The following is a 20,373-nucleotide window of genomic DNA, read 5'->3' on the forward strand; positions in this document are numbered from 1 at the left end:
GAGTCAAATCATGAGATGGTGATTCAACTTCGGATGTTTGATATGGCAACACGCCATCAACTCTATTGGCATCCCTTGTCCAACGCCGTTTCACAAAATGTGCCGGTAGTTCCGCCACACACCTCTTCGTCAACACGGAAATAATGTGACGGCATGGCATGCCAACATGGTCATACATTCTACAAATGCATGAACCCCATAATGAAGTCTTGTTGAATGATACAAGATACATGGTTCTCTGAGATGCACCCGTCAACGGTCTATAACATTTGTAGAATGTGTCTTGAACATCTTCCAAGGACCGATCTCTATCTTTCTCCACGAAGTACTTATTTGCTTCAACCAATTGTTCTTGAAATCTTCGAAACATTTCTTTGGTATAAATGGAAGCCGCGTGGTGCTCCAAGGCTGTTTTCATTTGCATGCAACGACTTCTATGATACGTAATGTAATCCTCATCTTTCTCACGCATAAATTGCCTCTCCAAAGCTTTTTGTGCACCCTCAACAAAATCCTTCAAACCGGTGCAAGAACCAACATAGGCATCAAATAGGCATTCATTCCTTCACTTCTTGATGTGGTTTTCTGACCCGCAGAAAAAGTGTTTCTTGTGTAAGCCTCGACCCACTTATGCTTCAAAGCATATAACCCTTGAAGCCATGTATTGCCTTCCAAATTGTATTTCAAAATCAAAGCCTTCCACCGATCCTCAAACACAACTTCAGTCAAAGAGTGATAGATGCAATTGTTGAAATCAAATTTAAACCCTTCCTTTGAGTAATATGTTGCAAGTTTCTCAGGGAATTTGTTGCTAATGTGCCATGAGCACAACAAATGTGAGGTATTCGGTAGTTGTGATTCAATAGCCGCGGCCATGGCTTGATCTTGATCGGTTATGATAGCTAGGGGTTCTTTGCCTTCCATCGCCTCTAGCCAAGTACTTAAAACCCACTCAAAAGTTGTCTTCAATTCATCTCGCACGAGTGCAAAACCGAAAAGTATTGATTGATAGTGATGGTTGACTCCGGTGAAAGGCACAAACGGCATAGCATATCTATTAGTTCGATATGTTGTGTCAAACGCAACCACATCACCAAAATTTCGATAGGCCATCATAGACCGGGGATCGACCCATACAAGACACTTCAATCTTTGTTCGTCATCAAGGAGAGTCTTGATAAAAAATTTACCGCCACTCTCTTCTTTCAAACGATACAACAAATCCAAACCGGTTTGAGCATCGTTTACTCCCATGTTGTCCTTTCTAAAATCGCGCACGACATTTCTTAAATGTTGGCTATTAAAACCTACTTGTTCCGCTCCCCCGTGCATTTGACCAAAAATATTCATTTGTTGTCTTGGTGGGACACCCGAAGCATGTAAGGTCTTGATTAAATTTCTTTGAGCCGCGCTCACATGTCTCTCCCGTCTTATCAAACTCATCTTGGAAGGAGTAACGACTTCGTGATTGTGTTCTAATTCCAAAGAGGTTATCTCCCAATGAGTTGATTTTTTCTTATTAACCACGTACATTCTAACTTTGCAACCACTTCTAGGCAGCACATCTCTTCGCCGTTTGCCCTTAACACTCCCAACACTACCAATCAATATTTCTTCTTCCTCAACGGGGTTTTTCCCACGATTTTCTCCCGCTAAATTACAGACGTACATTCGACCATATATGGATTTATCATTGACTCGCCTCTGCGTGTTTTGTATCTTAATTGCAAAACCATGGTTTAAAGCATACGCCCTAAATAAATTTTCCGCCCTTTGTAAATTAGCAAATTTTTGATTCAAGCAAGGGATACTAATAGGCTCATCTTCGTCTACAATATTATCACTACTATCATGCAAATTATCACTAGTTTCATGCATACTACCTCTATTCTCATGCAATTTTTCTTCTTCATCTAATTGCTCACTACAAAAATACTCATCACCATCACTATCAACATTAACATACTCAATATTATCTCTATCATAACCACGTTTACCATCATCATCATGTACATCAACATAATCATTTTTTTTAAACTTTTTCTACCTTCAAATCTTGAAAACATCTTATCCATTACAACACAACAAAATAAGAACAATAAACCACTACAAATAGAGCTTACCCAAGGGAAGGATGGATCTTGGAAGAGAGAAATGAAGAAAAGCTAATGCTCAAATGCTGAAATGATGATTTTTTTGGAATTGAAGTGTTCAAATGATCACATCTAGGTTATAAATGAACAAGTGCACCCGTCTGATAGTTCCGCGGTTATTTACCGCGGAAAGCTTAAAAAACTCCTGCTGATCCGCGGAAAAAATACGCGGATCGTCTGTTGAAAACACCCCATCCGCGGAAAAAAACCGCGGAACGCTAAAAAAATTTTCTTTTACCCCAGCCGTTGGATCAACGATCCAACGGCTGGAGAATGATGTGTTGGATAACTGTTTCCTGACACACAGTTGTCAGGGAACATGACCCATCTTTATATCCAGGTCTTCCAAAATTTAGGACACTGAATCATGATCTATATGAATTTGAAAAACGTACATGGTACATATACGGGGTGGGCTCTTCGTGCCACAAATTTGAAGAAAATTACCCAAATAATCTCTATCTATTATTTTGTAACTTTTGTTAGCGTTTTGAGACCCTAAACGCAATTTTGTTAGTTTTATTTTTAAAAAGTCAGATCATATTATCTTTTCTAGTGAACTTTAGATCTAACCGCAATATGATCTAGCGTTTTTTTTTCCAAAAATCGAAACGCCGATTATCTGGCATTAATAATGATATCATAAGTCATTTTCCCAACTCCACTATTTTGGGCAGGGTTGAGACCCCACAAACCGATTTTAAATATAGCAAGGTAACCTGATTTTAAATAAAGACCGGTGAATCTCTGTTTTAAAAAAAAAAAAAAAAAGGACCCATGAATCTCAGAATCCTGGTTAAGAAGGAACGAAACTGAATATTTTAGTAACCCGTCATTTCAGATTTTGTACAATAGATATAGATTTTTATTTAAATATCAATTAAATTAGTACGTGCACTGAGATTAGGAATTTAAGAGATTCGGATTTTATAATTATTCGACATTAAGTTATTCAAATTTAAATTGATTAATTTAATTTCTTTTCAAAATTATGATCGTTTGTTGAGTTTATATGATCGAACTGAGATAATGTTTAAACTATCAATATATGATCTGCAACTACAGTTCCAGTTTATATGATCTGCAGCTGTAACTCCAGTTTATCAGCTGCAGGTTCACCTTTGGAATACAAACGAATATGCAACGAATCGAAAAAAGATGAGTGTGATTAAGCAACAGTTCTACAGTTTGTGGATGTTACAGGAAGTCTGGAAGAACATATTATGTTTAGAGTTAATTGCGGTTCCATCACTTAAATAACCGCGATTGGAGTATCTGGCTGCTTTTCCGGCATGGCATCCTGGAATGCAGACAGCTCCTTGTATGCAGCATTTAACCTTGATAAAAGAGGGAACTCAGTCTGCAAAGGCCGTGGAGCATTATAAATTTTGATGTTGGAGCTCAACCAAAAAAAAATGTGCACAAGTTAAAAAAGCTGTGAAGTTTATGATTAACTAAAAATACACTTGCAAGAGCAAGCCTAATTACTGCAACAGTTAAACGACAACTTCTGTAATATTTCAGATTTATAGATTATACCAGTAGACTTGTGCAATTTTACTACTCTGACTGAAGAAAGGATTTTCAGTTTTGGTCTCGTCTTCTATAAAAGGAGATAGGGAGTAGCTAAGTGAGATAGGAGAGATCAAAGAAAGACTATAAGAAAGTATCAGTACATAATTTAAGGAGCATGCATGGAAGAAGACATGGTAACAACTGACCAGTATATTAACAAGATTCGTTGTTTTTAAGAAGGTATTCTGAATGCAAATGAAGTTATTGCTGGAGTAACTTTGATTCTATATTTTAGACATATTTTTGGAGCTGTTTAGAGTTAATTGCGGTTCCTGAGATTTTACTATGTATTTGAGAAGTCGTGCTGTGCTCTTTATTAGCTAATGGAGGTTAGTTTTAAGATTATTGAATATATCTAAAACTGTTGTAAGTTGTAACTAGCAGTTTCACATGGGGGGCAGACCATATATAGGGAAAATCTTGAAAGTATAGCCTGAATCGATATGAAGTGCAATTTTAGAGCATAACTTTTACAGGACCGGTTGTATGCTCTCGGACTATAATCTGTCACTAGCAATAACATCATAAGATAGAAGAAGGAATGTCTGAATTGCAAGTACATTGGCCATACAGAATGAGAGATATTCAAAGTTTCAGGAAAGAAGGCAGCTTACCATATCAATGCTGAACCTTTTAATTGCTGCATCGATCTGGGGTGCCAGAAATATATCAGCCTGCAAGTGAAAATTGCATAACTTGTGAAGAACAGCAAAGTGGTAATAATTGGCACAAGACCTTTATGCCATCAATATAAGTTAGTACAGTATCCAGTAACTTGATAAACTATGTTCTACGCAGCTATGTAGATGTTCTACGGATTTATCTGAGCCGGATAATCATTATCTACTTCTAGCAATAAGCCAATAACATAATAATTCAGCAGAGGAAGAATATAGGAATAATTCATCCAAGATTGCAAATTTTATGTTGCTTTTTGTAAATATGTATCAGTCTATCAGATAAGGGCAAACCAGGTAAACTTCATCTCCAGTGGCATACTTTCCAGCATGGTCACTCAATAGCTTCTCGAGAGCTGAAACAGGCCATACTAAGTTAGACAAACCCAGTATGCTTAATATAACAGAAACTCAAACACATTTATCGATAGCCACAATTATCTAGGAGTCCTTCCTAGCTTTACCAGTCAAAAACTATGTTTGTCAAGCTTCTATTTCAGATTATATCATCCGGACAAGTGAGCAAGGCAGATGGGTAAAAACTCACCAGTGAAGCCTTTTCGGATATGAAACTGAACCCAAGGAAGCCTCTCATCAGGACCAAATTTCTCACCAATATATGTCTGCAAAAAATATTCAGTAGACAGGGAAAGTGTGTAATGTTGACGACAGAGTATAATATAATTGGCACTTAGCATTGCAAGGTGAATGAAGCACTCACCAGCACCGACAAATTATGTAGAGAAAGTATGCCCGAGGAAACTATATTTGCAGCCTACGAGTCGATCATAAAATACAGCAGAATAAGTTCAAATGAAAGAAGAGGGAATCTATTCCAAGTACATGATGCTCTGGATTAATTTCTAGTCTTTCATTGATATCTAAATCGACGACTTGAGCATATAATGAAATCTAAAGCATGTACCTGGAAGTTCACTGCCCTGGTAACCAGATCATCCGGCAACAATGGATGCTGAGGATACTTCTCTTCTAGATACTATAAAAACGAAGAAATCATTGGAATGTGCCAAAATAAAACTGCACAAGGGTAATAGCATTGATCTTATGTAATCCAGGAGAAACACACCATTATGATGGCAAAAGAATCCGCAATTGTTATGTCACCATCAACCAGAGCCGGAACATAACCCATGGGATTCAGCTTCAAGTACTCTGCATTAATAAAATGAAATTTAGTACATAAGCTCAGTTTGATAAGAAAAAACTTCACCTCGAGATTTTGAGTGAATTTAATTTGATTCATTTACAATCTTAACAAGAATAACTACACTATCCTGCTGAACATAGAAGAAACAGAATTATGGTACTTAGAAAAGTTTAAATATTACCAGGTGTGTGCTGCTCTCCTTTAAGCAAGTTTACAGCTTCATAATCATAATCAATCCCTGTTAATTTCAATACATAACAATTAACTTCACAACAAATGGGGAACTCCAAGAACATAAGAACAATCTAAAAAGTCATATAATTCAACAAAATCTAACAACAAAACAAGAAATTTCAAGAAACATGCATGAAAAACGACACCTTTCAGGTTAAGCGCGATACGAACTCGACACGAAGAAGTGCTCTTAAAATAACTGTATAGTTTTATCTGCTGCTTCCTGTTCAAATTCTCAGTTGCATCATTGCATGCCTGCAAAAAAATCAAGATCAGAAAAAAAAAACACATTTCAAAAATATTAGTTATACTTATTTATGTAATTTTTGCACCATTTTTTTTGACAGAAATGAATATGCTCTTGAATTGTCTGAATGGGTTCAGCTCTTTGATCTCAGCTTAAGGATACATCATACACATACGTTTCTCTAGGCATATGCGCAAGTCTTTGTTAATGTAGGCTGTGTTCACTTGGATGGAATGGAATGAGGGGAGAATGGAATGAAAAATTATATAGAAATTTTATGGAGAAAGAAGAAAGTATGAGCTAATAGTGACTAAATATGAATGAGTTCAAGTTTTTTGTGATAAAGATTGTAAAGAAATATGATGTAGAGATGGAATGAGCATTCCTTCCAAAATATGTGGGATAAAATTCTAGTTAAAATAGTAAGAATAGAATGATTGAAGGAATGAAAATTGTATACATTTTCTTTGATCAACACCATTGTTGAGCACAAAATTCATTCCATTCTCCCCTCATTCCATTCACTCCAAGTGAACACAACCGTAGAGTATTATTAATTGTACTTGCCTAGCAAGTTATGTCCCTGGCTTGTAAGTTGACTTTTGGTTGATGGTTGACCTTCACAAAGTTGTAAATAAAGCTAGTTTCGATTTTAATATTATGGTTTGTCTAGTGTGTGTTCATGAATATGGTAAACACCAAATTCTATAATTTTGGTGGATTTTGATTGGTGTAGTTGGTGAATTTGCAAGGAGGTCCACTGTTATAAAGAAGCATGAGCCAATCAAAAACCACTAAACTTATAAAATTTGGTACTTAGTGTGTGCTCATTAGCACACACTAGAAAAACCGTACTAATATTAATCGGTTATTTTGTTTAGGAGAGAAGAGTGCTGAATTTGATAAATAATTCTCTCTCCGTTCCTCTGGATTCTACGCGTTTATTGTTTGACACGCACTTTAATATTTTTGTAATATAAGTTTATATAATTTTTGTAAAAAAAATTTGAATAAAAATTTAATAGTTATATTTTTATTTAGAAAAAAATTCTAAGAATTAATTCTAAAATTATAATTTAAAGAATCATTATACAACTCACGAGACTTGAGTACAAATTTGACACCGACTTGTCTGGTAAATCGGATTAATTATAGATGCAAGATGCGGAGTCGTTTCTGAGGATACGAAGGTCACGTGCAAAATTGACTAAAGGAATTAAAAGAATATTATCATCCAAAATCTTCCTGCTTACGTTTGAGTCAAAAGCTTATGCTGTAATCAATGGAACATATTTACAGAACAAGAAGAGATACGCGACTGTATCATGCATTTTCTAAAAATGAATGATTAGTCACCGATCAACTATTATTCCATAACCCGTCAAACTAATTAAATTTCCTAATTAGTCATCTGATTAATTTTTTATCATTTCAAATAATTCTTGTTTTATATATTCGCTAACTAATTAAGTCGGACAATTTTTACAACACTAAGTGAATATGAGCTATCCGATTAGAATTTAATGATTTTTACAACACCACGTGGATATGAATTATCCGATTAGAATCAGTATATTGTGTTTCACATGAACTATTCGATTAGAATTTAATATAGCATGTGATGTGTTCTACATGAGTTATCCTGTCATAACTTAATATAGCATGTGATGTTATGTTTCATGTGAGCTATCTGAGTAGAATTTAATATAGCATGTGGTGTGTTTCATATGAGTAGCATCTTACTTGGTAGCACATATCCTGTGTGAAAAAGATATTTATCATAAAATTTATATGATTATTGAAACATACCTACAAAATATTATTTATCCACAATTAATTTATTTAGACGGCGGGTATTTTATCTTATTTTTTAGAAATAAGTCTTTTAATAATATTATTTACAATATTATATAAATGTGATTTTTTTTCTTGAAATAAGTTCTTAATTCTAGTATTACCAAACACAGTTTAATTCTAGTATTACCAGATATAGTCTAGTATCCTCGCAAAATTTAGATCCTAGATCCGTTCGGCCAAAGGCTCCCAACTTTGATGCAGGGAAAGACGGAGATGGCAGATTGCTTGTCCCAGATGGCAAATTCAGCGAAGTATCAAGATTCCAACTTACCATATGCATCGAAATAATACACATCAGAATTCAGAGCAAGTAACGCCTGCATTACAGAAAGGCGAAAAATTCGTGTAAATTAATTTTTTTTTAACTATTCGACCTGAAATTGTTCAGATTTAACACCGAGTGAAAAAAAATTCATACCTACCATTATTTGCCGAGTCCATGACCAAAATAAGTTAGGAGCTAAACAATCGAAAGTTAAAAGTCAACCTCAAAGTGGACAGTGAATTTGACTCGAAACAGACATATATGTGTATACACAAAATTAGTTTGATTTGGTGTGATTACGATTAGAAACGCTTCAAATTCAGTTTGCGAATGTTACGGGAAGCATTCTCAGCTATTAACTTATATAAACATTCCTCCATATGAAGAACTTTATTAATTTTCATCTCCACAAATATGATTCCATCGCTTAAATACCCTCAACTGGTGTATCTGGCTGCCTCTCCGGCATGGCATCCTGGAATGCGGACAGCTCCTTGTATGCAGCGTTCAACCTTGATAAAAGAGGGAACTCAGCCTGCAAAGGCCATTGAGCATTATATATACAGAATCATTAAATAATAGGATGTTCGCTGGAGTAACATGAGCAACATAAAGATAGGGGTCCAAAATGATAAATTATTGTATATTAAGGATATTATCTATGATACTGTACAAATAGCTTCTTCAATGATATTATCACTTTTTTTTGTTCTCTATTTGTGGTAACCCTGCACATTTGGTTTTCTACATGCAACACCCTTATGTTAGGTAAAATTAAGTAAAATTTTATAGAATTAATTGCAGACTTTAAAACATATTGTATATTTGAAATTTTTGGGAAAAGAAGTGTGTACTTGAATCATGTAAAACATAGTAAAAGTGAATGAGATATAAATGGTTGAAGTTTGGTTATGAAATTTGAATATTTTTCACTCATTTTCACTCCGTTTTACATGATTCAAAGGTCTTTATTAGCTAATGTAGTTTAGTTTTTAGATTATTGAATTTATTTAAAAGTGTTATGAGATTTAACCAACAGTTTTCAACTAAAGGCAGACCTAATATATAGGAAAATCATAGCCTGAATCGATATGAAGTGAACCTCTAGAGCATAAGTTTTTAGGAAAAGATCTTACGCTAACTTGGAAGTTGGAACATAATCTGTCACTATAATAACAATATCAGCTCACCTAGTACATTGATCATATAGGAAAAGAGATATAAATTTGAGGAGAGAACACGGCCTACCATGTCAACGCTGAACCTTTTAATTGCTCCATCGATCTGGGGTGCCAGAAATATATCAGCCTGGAAGCGAAAAATTGCATAACTTGTGAAGAACAGAGAAGTGGTAATAATTGGCACAAGACCTTCATGCCATCAATATAACTTAGTATCTGGTAAATTGATATACTAGGCAGTACACAGGTATGTATATGTTCTACCTATTTATTTGTGGCAAATATTCATTCTATACTTTTTACCAATAGCATAATAATATCAGTGAAGGAAAAATTTAGGATTAAATCACAAAATTAAATAGATACTTCATCCAAGATTGAGAATATTTTATTTAATTTTCAATATATCATGCATTTAGAAAATTTTGGGTACGCCATGACACAGCTACATCTTATATTTTTCTAGCAATTTTTTCACCAAGTAATCTAACATAAATAATTAACAAGTGTATTCAATCTTCGCGAGTGAGATTCAACAGAATATGTATCTGCATTCAATGGTACATCATGAGGACATGCATACAGCCTTAAAAGTTTTGTCAGTCTATCAGATAAGGGCAAACCAGGTAAACTTCATCTCCGGTAGCATACTTTCCAGCATGATTACTTAATAGCTTCTCAAGAGCTGAAACAGGCCATACTAAGTTAGAAGCCCGGTATGCTTAATTTAACAGAAACAGAAAACAATAATTTAGGATTGCTTCATAGAGCTTTACTGCTCAAAAACATGTTTGTTATACCTTAAAAAGTAAATTTCAAATAATTCCAAAGAAGAAAAAAATGTGATCTCGTGAAGTTTCAACTTGTGACTTATTAAAACTGGCTTACAAGCTGCATTTTTAGAACTACCAGGAAATAGGGACATTTTTTTGGTGAAATAGTTACGTGTTTCAGCAACTCAACAAACTAAACTAGAGCTCAAACCTACTAATTTGAGAAGGAATGCTTTATTCTCCATCCTACTCATATTCTTCAAGTATCTCATCATAAAAAATTGATGATCCCTAATTCTTTTTTCACCGTTCCCTCCAAACCTCCCACCTCCACTTTCCTCCTATGGATTTGTTTACAATTCTCCAATAAATCTCATTTTCCCAACCATATAGGACAATAAAGTCTTGATACAGCATTGGACATTTGGACTACTCATCAGTTGCATTAATGCACTCTTAAAACTGATCAATTTTTTTAAGACAAAAATTATGATTCCTACTGCACATAGAACTTCATATATTCTCCTTGTAGGTTTCTCTTTTTCTTATTTGCCTTTTAACTTTTTCATTTAAGATTATATCATCGGGTCAGAAGGAAGCAAGGCTGATGGGTGAAACATTACCACTGAAGCCTTTTCGAATATGAGTTTGAACCCAAGGAAGCTTCTCATCAGGACTAACTTTCTCACCAATATATTTCTGCAAAAAAATCAGTAAAAAGGGAAGGCGCGTAATGTTGACAACAAAGTATAGTATGAATAAGCACTTAGCACTGTAAGGGTAATCAAGCACTCACCAGCACTGACAAATTATGTAGAGGTTGTATACCCGAGGAAACTATACTTGCAACCTACAAGTTAGTGATAAAATACAGCAGCATAAGGTCTAGTGAATAAGATGGGATCTACTTCCAAGTACATGGTCTTTGGATTACATTGCAGTGTTGCATTCTTGGCACAATATTCATAACTTCTTACATAAGAACTAATATTAGAGGATGACATCTTATAACTACATATACCTCTTTACGCCCATTAATGATACATTCTCTGTATTCTCTAAGTAATACTATTTTAAATAGCATTTTATTTCTTTACATGTATTTACTAAAACTTTTCTAGAGTTCTTATATATTTGGATATTTTTGCTCATATCTGACGTCTCTTAATAAACAACTGAGCATATTATGAAAGCAAAAGCATGTACCTGGAAGTTTACTGCCTTGATAGCCAGATCACCGGGCAACAACGGACGCTGAGGATACTTCTCTTCCAGATACTATATGAACAAAGAACTCGTTGGAATGTGCCGACATGGTAACCGTACAAGTGAAATAACAGATCTTATACAAACCAGGAGAGACTTACCATTATGATGGCAAGAGAATCTGCAATTGTTATGTCACCATCCACCAGAGCCGGCACATAACCCATGGGATTGATCTCCAAGTACTCTGCAATAATAACCATAGATTTTTAAAATGTTGTTTAAGAAGACATCCTTATGAATGAAACTATTATAGGTAAGGATGCATCAAGTCTGGCACAAAACTTTTATCATATAAAAAATTTCTGTAGATTAGGTTCACTGATAAAGTAGGCTCAAGATTACCATGACTGAAATATTAACTGAGTATGGGTACAGATGAGCTCTCTCAAACACTCGATTAATTTTTCCAGACATTATGTAGGACTTCACTCGAGCCCAACTCGATTAAATATCTAAATTGAAGGGTATATACGACTCATCATAATCTAGATACAAAAGGGTATCTTGTAAGTTAATAGATATTAGATAATAGAAGCTCTTATAGGCGACGCCGTATAAACAGTGGTAAATTATGTGTGTAGTTCGACTAGCTTGACTAGCTGCCACCCATATTCATATCACCTCCTAAATCCACAACCTACACCCTAGTGTGACACAAAATTGAAACCAATTCTGATTTCACAAACACACTTAAAAGCAAGCATTCGGCTCGAGTTCAACTCAAATTCGGCTAAATACATATTGTTCGAGTTTAACCTTGATCAAGTACATAGGCGCAGCTCAATTCCATAAGATAAACCTAGAACTCAATTATAGAATAAATTCAGTTCGAATTATTTACGACCCTAAACAAGAATCGTTACACTGTCTTACTGAAAACAGAACCAGTTTTAAAGGTGCATAAAATTGAAAATTTACCAGGACTGAGCTGCTCTCCTTTAAGCAAGTTAACAACTTTATACTCATAATCAATCCCTGTAAGTTCCAACACATAACAATTGACTTCAATAACAAAAGGGTAACCTCAAAAACACAAAAACAATCTATAAATTAAATAAAAACTCAACAATTATTATTATTTTAAAAATAAATAATATATCAAGAAACGGAGATAAAAATGACACCTTTCAAGTTAAGTGCAATACGAACTCGACAAGAAGAGGTGCTCCTAAAGTAATTGTAGAGCTTTAGTTGCTGCTTCTTGTTCACTTTTTCAGTAGCATCACTGCTTGCCTGCAAGACAATCAAGATCAAAATTTCAAAATTAATAAAAAAGCCCTTCTTATTTATTGTTGCTACACTTATTTATCTATTTAGCATTAAAAATAACGGGTTTGTGATTAAAGTGAGCTTAAGAGAGAAAAGGGGTACCATTTTTTATGCTTGATTGTCTAAATTGTTTGAGCTCTGTTTGGGATATATGTGCATATTTTCATGTGTGTGTATGTGAAGATGAAAGGGGGATTATGGGTTGGGCTTTTGAGCCTAACAAGAATGGGAGTGTATAAAGTTGGATATGGACTGTAACGTATGATGCTGGACTATGATTGCATAAAATATGGGCCTCAGTTCTTGATCTTATAATTTGTAAGTAATTTGAATTTTTTTCGACGAAAAGCGAAAAATTTAATAAATAACTAAAATCAGTCGAGACAAACCATCGAACTGTCAATTACAACCTGATTAAAAAAACAAAACACGGTATAAACATATAATCGTTTTGTTTTCAAATTGTTTAACACATTGAATATTTAAATTCTTAAATCCAAAAAGTATTACAATCAAATATGAGTAATCCAACCTACATCTGTTCTGATCATAGTAGCATCACAATTGACCATCACATAGGCAGCAGCATCTCTAGCCCAATGTTCAAAATTATCAGTTACATCAATTGATATTGGATCAACAAATGATCCCAAAACAAGAACAATTTTATGTCGTGAAAGGCGAGCTCTTGCGATATTCACCACCGTGCCATATTTGATCTAAGCCTTTATGATCACCCAAAATACCATGTAAGTCTTTCTTAGAAATGTTACCAAAACCCATAACAAAACACACAAAAACATCAAAACAAACACAAATATATAAGTCGAGACAAACCATCGAACGGTTAATTACAACCTGATTAAAAAACAAAACACAATATAAACATATAATCGCTTTGTTTTCAGATTGTTTAACACATTGAATATTTAAATTCTTAAATCCAAAAAGTATTACAATCAAATCTGAGTAATCCAACCTACATCTGTTCTGATCATAGTAGCATCGCAATTGACCATCATATAAGCAGCAGCATCTCGAGCCCAATGTTCAAAATTATCAGTTACATCAACTGAAATCTGATCAACAAATGATCTCAAAACAAGAACAATTTTATATCATGAAAGGCGAGCTCTTGTGATATTCACCACCGTGCCATATTTGATCCAAGCCTTTATGATCACCCAAAATATCATGTAAGTCTTTCTTAAAAATGTTACCACAACCCATAACAAAACACACAAAAATATCAAAACAAACACAAACATCCAAAAAGATGTGCACAGCCTTGATGACAAAGGTACTCAACAAAACTCACCCAAAAGGGGTTAGATCTTGATTTTATTAATAAAACTGATAAATATGAGAGAAAATGGAGGAGCGAAGATGAATAATCAATAAAAAATGAAGGTATAAACAATGTTTTGTTTGTGGCTTGTTCAAATTAGCGTGGTGCAACAGAACTCACATAATTTTATCAAATTTTTGGATCTAAAGTTAATATATACAAAATGTAAAAATGACAAGTTGTGTCATGAGATAGTGAAATGTTGTCAATGTTGTCCTGAATTCGAACTCATCTATTCGAGTTCAAGCTCTATTATGATGCGGTTTCATTTTTATTAAGTTATTATGAATATGAAAAATGGAAATTATCAATTTAAAAAGTTATTAATAATAAATAACTATACACATTTGATTAGAATGAAAATAAAAGCAAATATGAGATAATTAATTTTAATATCTATTAATCAAATTAGTCTCTAATAATTGATTATCTGCTGAGATAATACTCATCTCTAATAATCATTACAGTAGAAGATAAATCCAACATTTGCACCATCCAATCATACTCAAAATTTGAACTTTTAATTCCATAGCATAATATAAATTTAGAAATATTTAATATAAATTATATAACTCAGATTGTCCAGTTGTCGTTTGCCACCAAAACTGGACAGATCTCTCCCTTTCAAAAAGAAATGATTCCTTTTGTTGGTTAAAAATAAAAATTAAATACTCCTTTCGTCCTACAGTACATGTCTATTTTGAAAAAAATTCGTATATTAAGGCAACATATTTGCATTTGGAAACTAAAAATGGACAAATATTATTAGACAAATTTTATCCTCAAAAGTGACATGTATTGTGGACAGACATGCACAAAAGATCTGTTCGGGCCTGATCCCGATCGGGTGAAAAAATCCAATTTTTTTCAAAACAGATTGGGCCGAGCTTTTTTAAAAATCAGATCGGACCGGGTTTTTTTGAAAATACTAGATCCGTTTTACTTATAAAAAACCCAAATTTTTTAAAAATCAGAATTTATCTTTTTTTTGAAAATATTAGGTCTGTTTTAGACCGTCAGAACTGTCTCACACTGGTGAGTCCTTGAGATTCATAAGAGAAGTGTGGGGAGAATGAAAAGATGCGTGTGGCCACGAAAAGGAAGCGTGAAAGAAACAAGAAACCACACTCCAAACTGCATGGTACATTAAACATACACGATGCTCTCTTTCTCTCCTGTCTTTCTCTTTTATTTCGTCATTTAAGTCTTCTTTGTCATGCCACAGGGTCTGCTTCAAATTAGGTGGCTTCAATTGAATCAGAAACATTAAAATTTATTTGGAATTTTATCTAATTATTGTGTATATAGGCAAATATTGGACCCGGATGACATGCATGTAACAGTTACCAATGATTTCAAGAATCAATAAAAATTTAATTTGTGAGGTTTTTAAAAGTAATAAAAGAAAGGTCTTGATTTTCACGTTTTGATGACATACAAAATAATTACTCTGGATCCGTGTTTTCTGAAATTTTAACAGTAAAATAATATAATAAATAGTATATTAAATTTGGTAATATTTTTAATTACGGTAAACAATATGGAAATTCGATGTTATAACCTCAACACAAGACTACTACCCCTCAGTCCCTTCATAGGGCTCGGGAAGTATTTTAATGTTGTCTTAAAATATAGTTTAATAAATAATTTTGTTTTTTTTAATAAAATATAATGTTTAAAATTTTTATAGAAATATAATTTTTTTAAATAAATTACGAAATTATGTTTTATATGTATTTTAAAATAAGTGTTATTAATATGAAAAAATGGTAAAAAAACAAGATAAACCGAAAACCTAATAATTTAGGTTTTGGCATGATGTTGAAATATCATTATTAGTAGTAGAATAGTAAGTTAGGCCCGGACCTTTTAACACTTTCAGGTGCTAAACTTCTGGTTGGCTTGGCATTTTCACGTATATAGAAAGTGGGTTAATCCGTCGAATACAAATCAACTTTTACTTTTTAGACATGAATTTTATATATCATTTAGATCATATTTATTTATAAATTTTAAACTTTACTTGTTCAGAAAATTATTTTGAAAATACAAATATCATAATTCTGAAAAAATAATTTCATAACTAGAATGTTGATATCTTTCTTTTTCTGGTCCCCTTGAGTACAACTATAATTGTCTCATCAATCTAACATGAAACAAGAAAGTCCCCATTCACTGAAGCACTACCACTCAAAAATTATTTTTTATTTGTATATAATGATAAGTAGTTGCTTTTCTTTAAGTTTCTGAGCATAATCCAGTGTTTAGTTGCCAGAATTCAAGAAAAAGATCATATTTTTATGCACCCTTTTGATTCTTGCAATGGATGAACACTCAGTGCCTTTGCTTTCTGATAAAAATGGAAACTTTGAGTACTTCAAAAAACCATCTTCTCTTGCATTATTTACAAGATGGGCTCTCAAGATTGCAATGTGGGTGGTTTTTATTTTCTGGGTTTTGGCTATAGTTTTGTACCCAACTGAGTTCTTCAATGATTTGATGGAGAAATGGAGTAATGCTACATCAGGCTCACTGTATGGACTCACTGGTTAGTTATTCTGATTATGATGTGTGTGTGAGAGAGAGAGAATACTGATTAGTCATCTTAAATATTTTATTTTTTTTGTAAAGTCATCTTAAATATTTTTATATGCAGGAAGTATTTTTATGCTGTTCAGTGGCCCAGTTCTCATAATTGTATTTCTTGGAAATTTATATCTTATCATATCTAAGGATGATGAGTTTCATGAGTAAGTGATTTGTTTATAGTATATTTTTATGGTTTTGGGTTATATACTGGTTTATTTCTTTAATATAAGTTTATGATTATAGTTAGTGGAGTAATTGTACTTCAAATATGTTGGTTTTAGGAAGAAGACACAGAAAAAAGCAAGTTTCAAGTTGTGGACTTTCCCTGTCATCATTGATGGACCATTTGGAGTTGTTTCTGCTGCTGAGTTTATTGGGATTCTTCTGTTTTCTGTGTATATTGTCTGGACAGTTTCGTTTTACCTTGTTCATTATATCGCAGCAGCAGCTTCTGAGCCAAATTTTGAAGAAAAAAGGTACAACTCTATGTGTGGTCGATGATTATTTGATCTCTTTATATATCCTGCAAGTTCTGGCATGAGAGGTTGAAAGTTAGTCAGTTGCTCAGATATTTAATTCAGTTTGCAATGTGGTTTTGGAGAAAAGAATAGCTTTTATGGTGTTTTGCAGAGTTCTTCTACATGATCAATTTCAAATCTTCCAAGTTGGAAGATGCGCAATGTTGTCATGTATGAAAACAAGATGGTTGCTTACTAGGAAAAGTCTATCCTGATCACAACCGTTCTGTAAATGTTGTTTAAGTTTGCTCATCACTGCAGATAAATGACTATGTACACTACTAATCACTAAAAGCTACTCCTATATTAAGAAGATTGCCAGAAATATGTGATCTGGTTTATCTGATTTGTTCCCGAACATGGTAGCTCGTTGTCTGAAAAATTCTGTTATAAATATTATGTTCTGCTTAGATATCTACTTCTGTAATATGTAGTTATCGATCCCTACTTATCAACTGCTATAAGATGCAAACTAATGGGCATTATTCCGTTTAATCTTATTTATTTATCCTCTCTTAACTATTCTTCGCTGTAGATTAATGTTGTAAATTCAACTTTTGTGCAGTATATATGTGCTGAAGTACTTTGGAGCCCGCTTGGGGTTAGTAGGTCTGTTTTGTTTGTCATTTCTGTTCTTGCCAATCGCAAGAGGATCAGTTCTTCTCCGCCTTATAGATATACCTTTCGAGCATGCAACCAGATATCATGTATGGTTGGGGCATATAACAATGTTAATCTTTACTCTTCATGGTCTATGCTATGTGGTTGTGTGGACGCTACATGGTCATCTTATAGAAAAAGTAAGCCAGTTCATAGTAATTTGCTTTAAGATATACTATGAGGTACTAATACTCTTTGCTATATTGATTCATGCAGCTGTTGGCATGGAAAGATGATGGCATTGCCAATCTTCCAGGAGTTATTAGTCTTACAGCAGGCCTATTGATGTGGGTTACATCCCTTCCTCCAGTGAGGAGGCAAAACTTCGAATTGTTCTATTATACTCATCAACTATACATAGTCTTTGTCGTCTTTTTGGCTTTGCATGTTGGCGATTTCATTTTCACTATAGCTGCTGCTGGAATTTTCCTGTATATGCTTGACCGTTTTCTTCGATTCTGTCAATCACGGAAAACTGTCGATGTACTTTCAGCTAGATGTCTTCCCTGTGGAACAGTTGAACTAGTTCTCTCAAAGCCTGCAGGTAATAGTACTTATTCAGGGATTAGTATGATCCTTTGATCATCGTATATAGTAACTTTTTTAGTAATGCAGGTCTATCGTATAATGCTCTCAGTTGGATTTATATTCAAATTCGAGAACTGTCTTGGCTGCAATGGCATCCTTTTAGTGTTTCCTCGAGTCCTTTAGATGGTAAACATCATCTTGCTGTTCTTGTAAAAGTTCTAGGCGACTGGACAGAGAAACTACAAAGACATATCGTACATGATACCAAGGAGGGACTTCAACAAGATCTGCTTTTGCTTCCTCACTCCAATAGTATAAAGGCTTCTGTAGAAGGACCTTACGGTCATGAATCTCCATACCACTTGACGTAAGTACTTATAGATCTACCTATTAACAGATTTGCATATATTGTATTGCAACTGTTTGTAAGTTCTTCGTTCCTTCGAGTGTATTGATGATAATATCTCTTGTAGGTATCCAAATCTTATTCTAGTTGCTGGAGGCATTGGCATATCTCCTTATCTGGCTATCTTAAATGATATTCTACACCGAATTAGCGAAAATAGGCCCTGTCTTCCAAGAAAGATTCTTATAGTCTGGGCTGTGAAAAAATCACACGAGCTTCCACTTCTTCATTCAGTTGATATGGAATCTATCTGCCCCAACTTCTCCAACACACTGAACCTTGAGATTCAAACTTATGTCACTCGAGAATCAGAACCTCCATTGGTTAGTTTACTACCAGAATCACTTATCCTAAAAAAATTTGTCTGTGATACATTGCAGTGCTTGATAATACTGAAATATTATATCTTAATGCAGGAAGAGGGAAAAATTCACGATACTGTGAATACTTCCCTGTTCCGCGCCACCAGGAATAGGGGAATATCTGTGTTGGTGGGTACTGGAAATATCATATGGTCTGGAATTTATGTGGTGGTGTCAACAGTTGGCCTATTTATTTTAGTGGGTTTATTAGATGCCTACTACATAAATCCTTATAGCATAACCTATTGGTGGTACAAAGGGCTTCTATTCTTAGCTTGTATGGTTGCAAGTGTTCTTATCTTCGGAGGTCTTGTGATCAGTTTATGGCATCTTTGGGAGAGAAACGTCTCAGGAAAGGAGTCTGAGGATGAAAAGGCTGAAATAATGCAGCATAACGAGCCTCAAATAGACAAGGATCCACACCGGAAACATTTCTCGAGTACTTTTCACTATGGTCAAAGACCAGACTTTAAAGGTATGTCTAATGGTATTCCGTTATATTAAGAAATGATGTTAACATCATCGTAACCATCTGAGGCATAAAATTGAACATAACTTAGATTAACATGTGTTACGGTAAGGGCACAAACTAAACAACTGGTTTCTGCAAGTACCATTTAATTTAATTGTTTTAGGAATGTACACAATTGAACCTTGGGATTATTAGAATGGTTTCCTGATCTTGTGCAACTCAATTATTGCTGCAGAAATCTTTGGATCCATGTCGGAAAGGTGGGGCAATGTTAATGTTGGTGTCATTGTGTGTGGTCCTCCAAGTCTTCAGACTAGCGTTGCCAAAGAATGCCGTGCGCAAAACATTGGTAGAGGAAGAAACACCCCAGTCTTCCATTTCAACAGTCACAGTTTCGACCTATAATCTACCATTCCTGGACTTTATATCAAGCAATGGTGTGGATTTGTGCAGTTGCCAATGTCAGAAGCCAAAGTTTCGACCTATAAGCCGGCCTGTTCTCTATATACTGTATATATTGTAAACTCATAGGTATACTCATTACTATCTGTATAGTTTTTAAGCTGAAGCATTGTGTATTAGTCGGGGAGGGCGTTGCTCATATGGTATACAGTTCATTATCTGCTCGATTGTGGGCTGCATTATATATAATTACGCGCTTTACATTGCTTATGTATAACTAATCGATGAATGTAACCGCCTTGAATTCATCACCACGTCGAGAAACCTTCAGCATTTGATGATAATCGGAGAATGTTATATAAACTGTTAACAGAGACGGCGCCAGAGGTGGCCTGGGGTTTAAACAGACAGGAAATTTCA

At 34.3% G+C, this 20,373-nt stretch overlaps 4 protein-coding genes across 6 annotated transcripts; 1 reads left to right on the forward strand and 3 right to left on the reverse strand.

Annotated features, from left to right (window-relative positions):
• Nucleotides 1-516: 516 nt before the first annotated feature.
• Nucleotides 517-1,878, reverse strand: LOC108225995 (protein FAR1-RELATED SEQUENCE 5-like). The gene has a single exon (XM_017400947.2). The coding sequence runs from the start codon at nt 1,876-1,878 to the stop codon at nt 517-519; it is 1,362 nt and encodes a 453-aa protein (XP_017256436.2).
• A 1,297-nt stretch (nt 1,879-3,175) lies between these two features.
• LOC108192985 (glutathione S-transferase zeta class-like) lies at nt 3,176-8,474 on the reverse strand. 3 transcript variants are annotated; one of them, XM_017359539.2, is made up of 11 exons: nt 8,334-8,474; nt 8,039-8,228; nt 5,954-6,062; nt 5,755-5,811; nt 5,493-5,578; nt 5,331-5,402; nt 5,127-5,180; nt 4,953-5,028; nt 4,700-4,761; nt 4,343-4,402; nt 3,176-3,513 (listed from the first exon to the last, which is right to left on the reverse strand). In XM_017359539.2, the coding sequence occupies exons 2-11, from the start codon at nt 8,204-8,206 to the stop codon at nt 3,406-3,408; spliced, it is 852 nt and encodes a 283-aa protein (XP_017215028.1). In that variant the 5' UTR covers nt 8,207-8,228; nt 8,334-8,474; the 3' UTR covers nt 3,176-3,405. The 3 variants fall into 3 exon arrangements, with proteins under 3 accessions (XP_017215028.1, XP_017215026.1, XP_017215029.1); XM_017359537.2 differs by having other exon boundaries at nt 8,330-8,469; XM_017359540.2 differs by lacking the exons at nt 8,039-8,228; nt 8,334-8,474 and adding an exon at nt 6,140-6,289.
• Nucleotides 8,313-12,898, reverse strand: LOC108192986 (glutathione S-transferase zeta class-like). The gene is made up of 10 exons (XM_017359541.2): nt 12,771-12,898; nt 12,524-12,632; nt 12,318-12,374; nt 11,498-11,583; nt 11,337-11,408; nt 10,927-10,980; nt 10,754-10,829; nt 9,981-10,042; nt 9,425-9,484; nt 8,313-8,711 (listed from the first exon to the last, which is right to left on the reverse strand). The coding sequence occupies exons 1-10, from the start codon at nt 12,771-12,773 to the stop codon at nt 8,604-8,606; spliced, it is 687 nt and encodes a 228-aa protein (XP_017215030.1). The 5' UTR covers nt 12,774-12,898; the 3' UTR covers nt 8,313-8,603.
• Nucleotides 12,899-16,126: 3,228 nt separating this feature from the next.
• On the forward strand, nt 16,127-20,221 carry LOC108193054 (ferric reduction oxidase 7, chloroplastic). Its single transcript, XM_017359622.2, has 9 exons — nt 16,127-16,564; nt 16,673-16,766; nt 16,887-17,081; nt 17,689-17,923; nt 18,000-18,327; nt 18,399-18,678; nt 18,785-19,040; nt 19,134-19,554; nt 19,787-20,221. The coding sequence occupies exons 1-9, from the start codon at nt 16,339-16,341 to the stop codon at nt 19,954-19,956; spliced, it is 2,205 nt and encodes a 734-aa protein (XP_017215111.1). The 5' UTR covers nt 16,127-16,338; the 3' UTR covers nt 19,957-20,221.
• The last annotated feature ends 152 nt before the right edge of the window (nt 20,222-20,373 follow it).

Source organism: Daucus carota, chromosome 6 (genome assembly GCF_001625215.2).
Source record: "Daucus carota subsp. sativus chromosome 6, DH1 v3.0, whole genome shotgun sequence".
Classification (NCBI taxonomy): domain Eukaryota; kingdom Viridiplantae; phylum Streptophyta; class Magnoliopsida; order Apiales; family Apiaceae; genus Daucus; species Daucus carota.

What these genes read in the sequence shown, in the direction of transcription:
- LOC108225995 (XM_017400947.2), bottom strand. Translation starts at nt 1,878, where the DNA reads ATGCATGAAACTAGTGATAATTTGCATGATAGTAGTGATAATATTGTA.
- LOC108192985 (XM_017359539.2), bottom strand. Translation starts at nt 8,206, where the DNA reads ATGTGTATTATTTCGATGCATATGGTAAGTTGGAATCTTGATACTTCG. An exon ending in TATCGCGCTTAACCTGAAAG is followed by an intron (nt 5,812 to 5,953) that starts GTGTCGTTTTTC and finishes TGAAATTAACAG; the next exon opens with GGATTGATTATGATTATGAA. An exon ending in TACATAATTTGTCGGTGCTG is followed by an intron (nt 5,029 to 5,126) that starts GTGAGTGCTTCA and finishes TATTTTTTGCAG; the next exon opens with ACATATATTGGTGAGAAATT.
- LOC108192986 (XM_017359541.2), bottom strand. An exon ending in TATTGCACTTAACTTGAAAG is followed by an intron (nt 12,375 to 12,523) that starts GTGTCATTTTTA and finishes TGGAACTTACAG; the next exon opens with GGATTGATTATGAGTATAAA. An exon ending in ATTCTCTTGCCATCATAATG is followed by an intron (nt 11,409 to 11,497) that starts GTAAGTCTCTCC and finishes TTGTTCATATAG; the next exon opens with TATCTGGAAGAGAAGTATCC.
- LOC108193054 (XM_017359622.2), top strand. Translation starts at nt 16,339, where the DNA reads ATGGATGAACACTCAGTGCCTTTGCTTTCTGATAAAAATGGAAACTTT. An exon ending in CTCACTGTATGGACTCACTG is followed by an intron (nt 16,565 to 16,672) that starts GTTAGTTATTCT and finishes TTTTATATGCAG; the next exon opens with GAAGTATTTTTATGCTGTTC. An exon ending in CCAAATTTTGAAGAAAAAAG is followed by an intron (nt 17,082 to 17,688) that starts GTACAACTCTAT and finishes ACTTTTGTGCAG; the next exon opens with TATATATGTGCTGAAGTACT.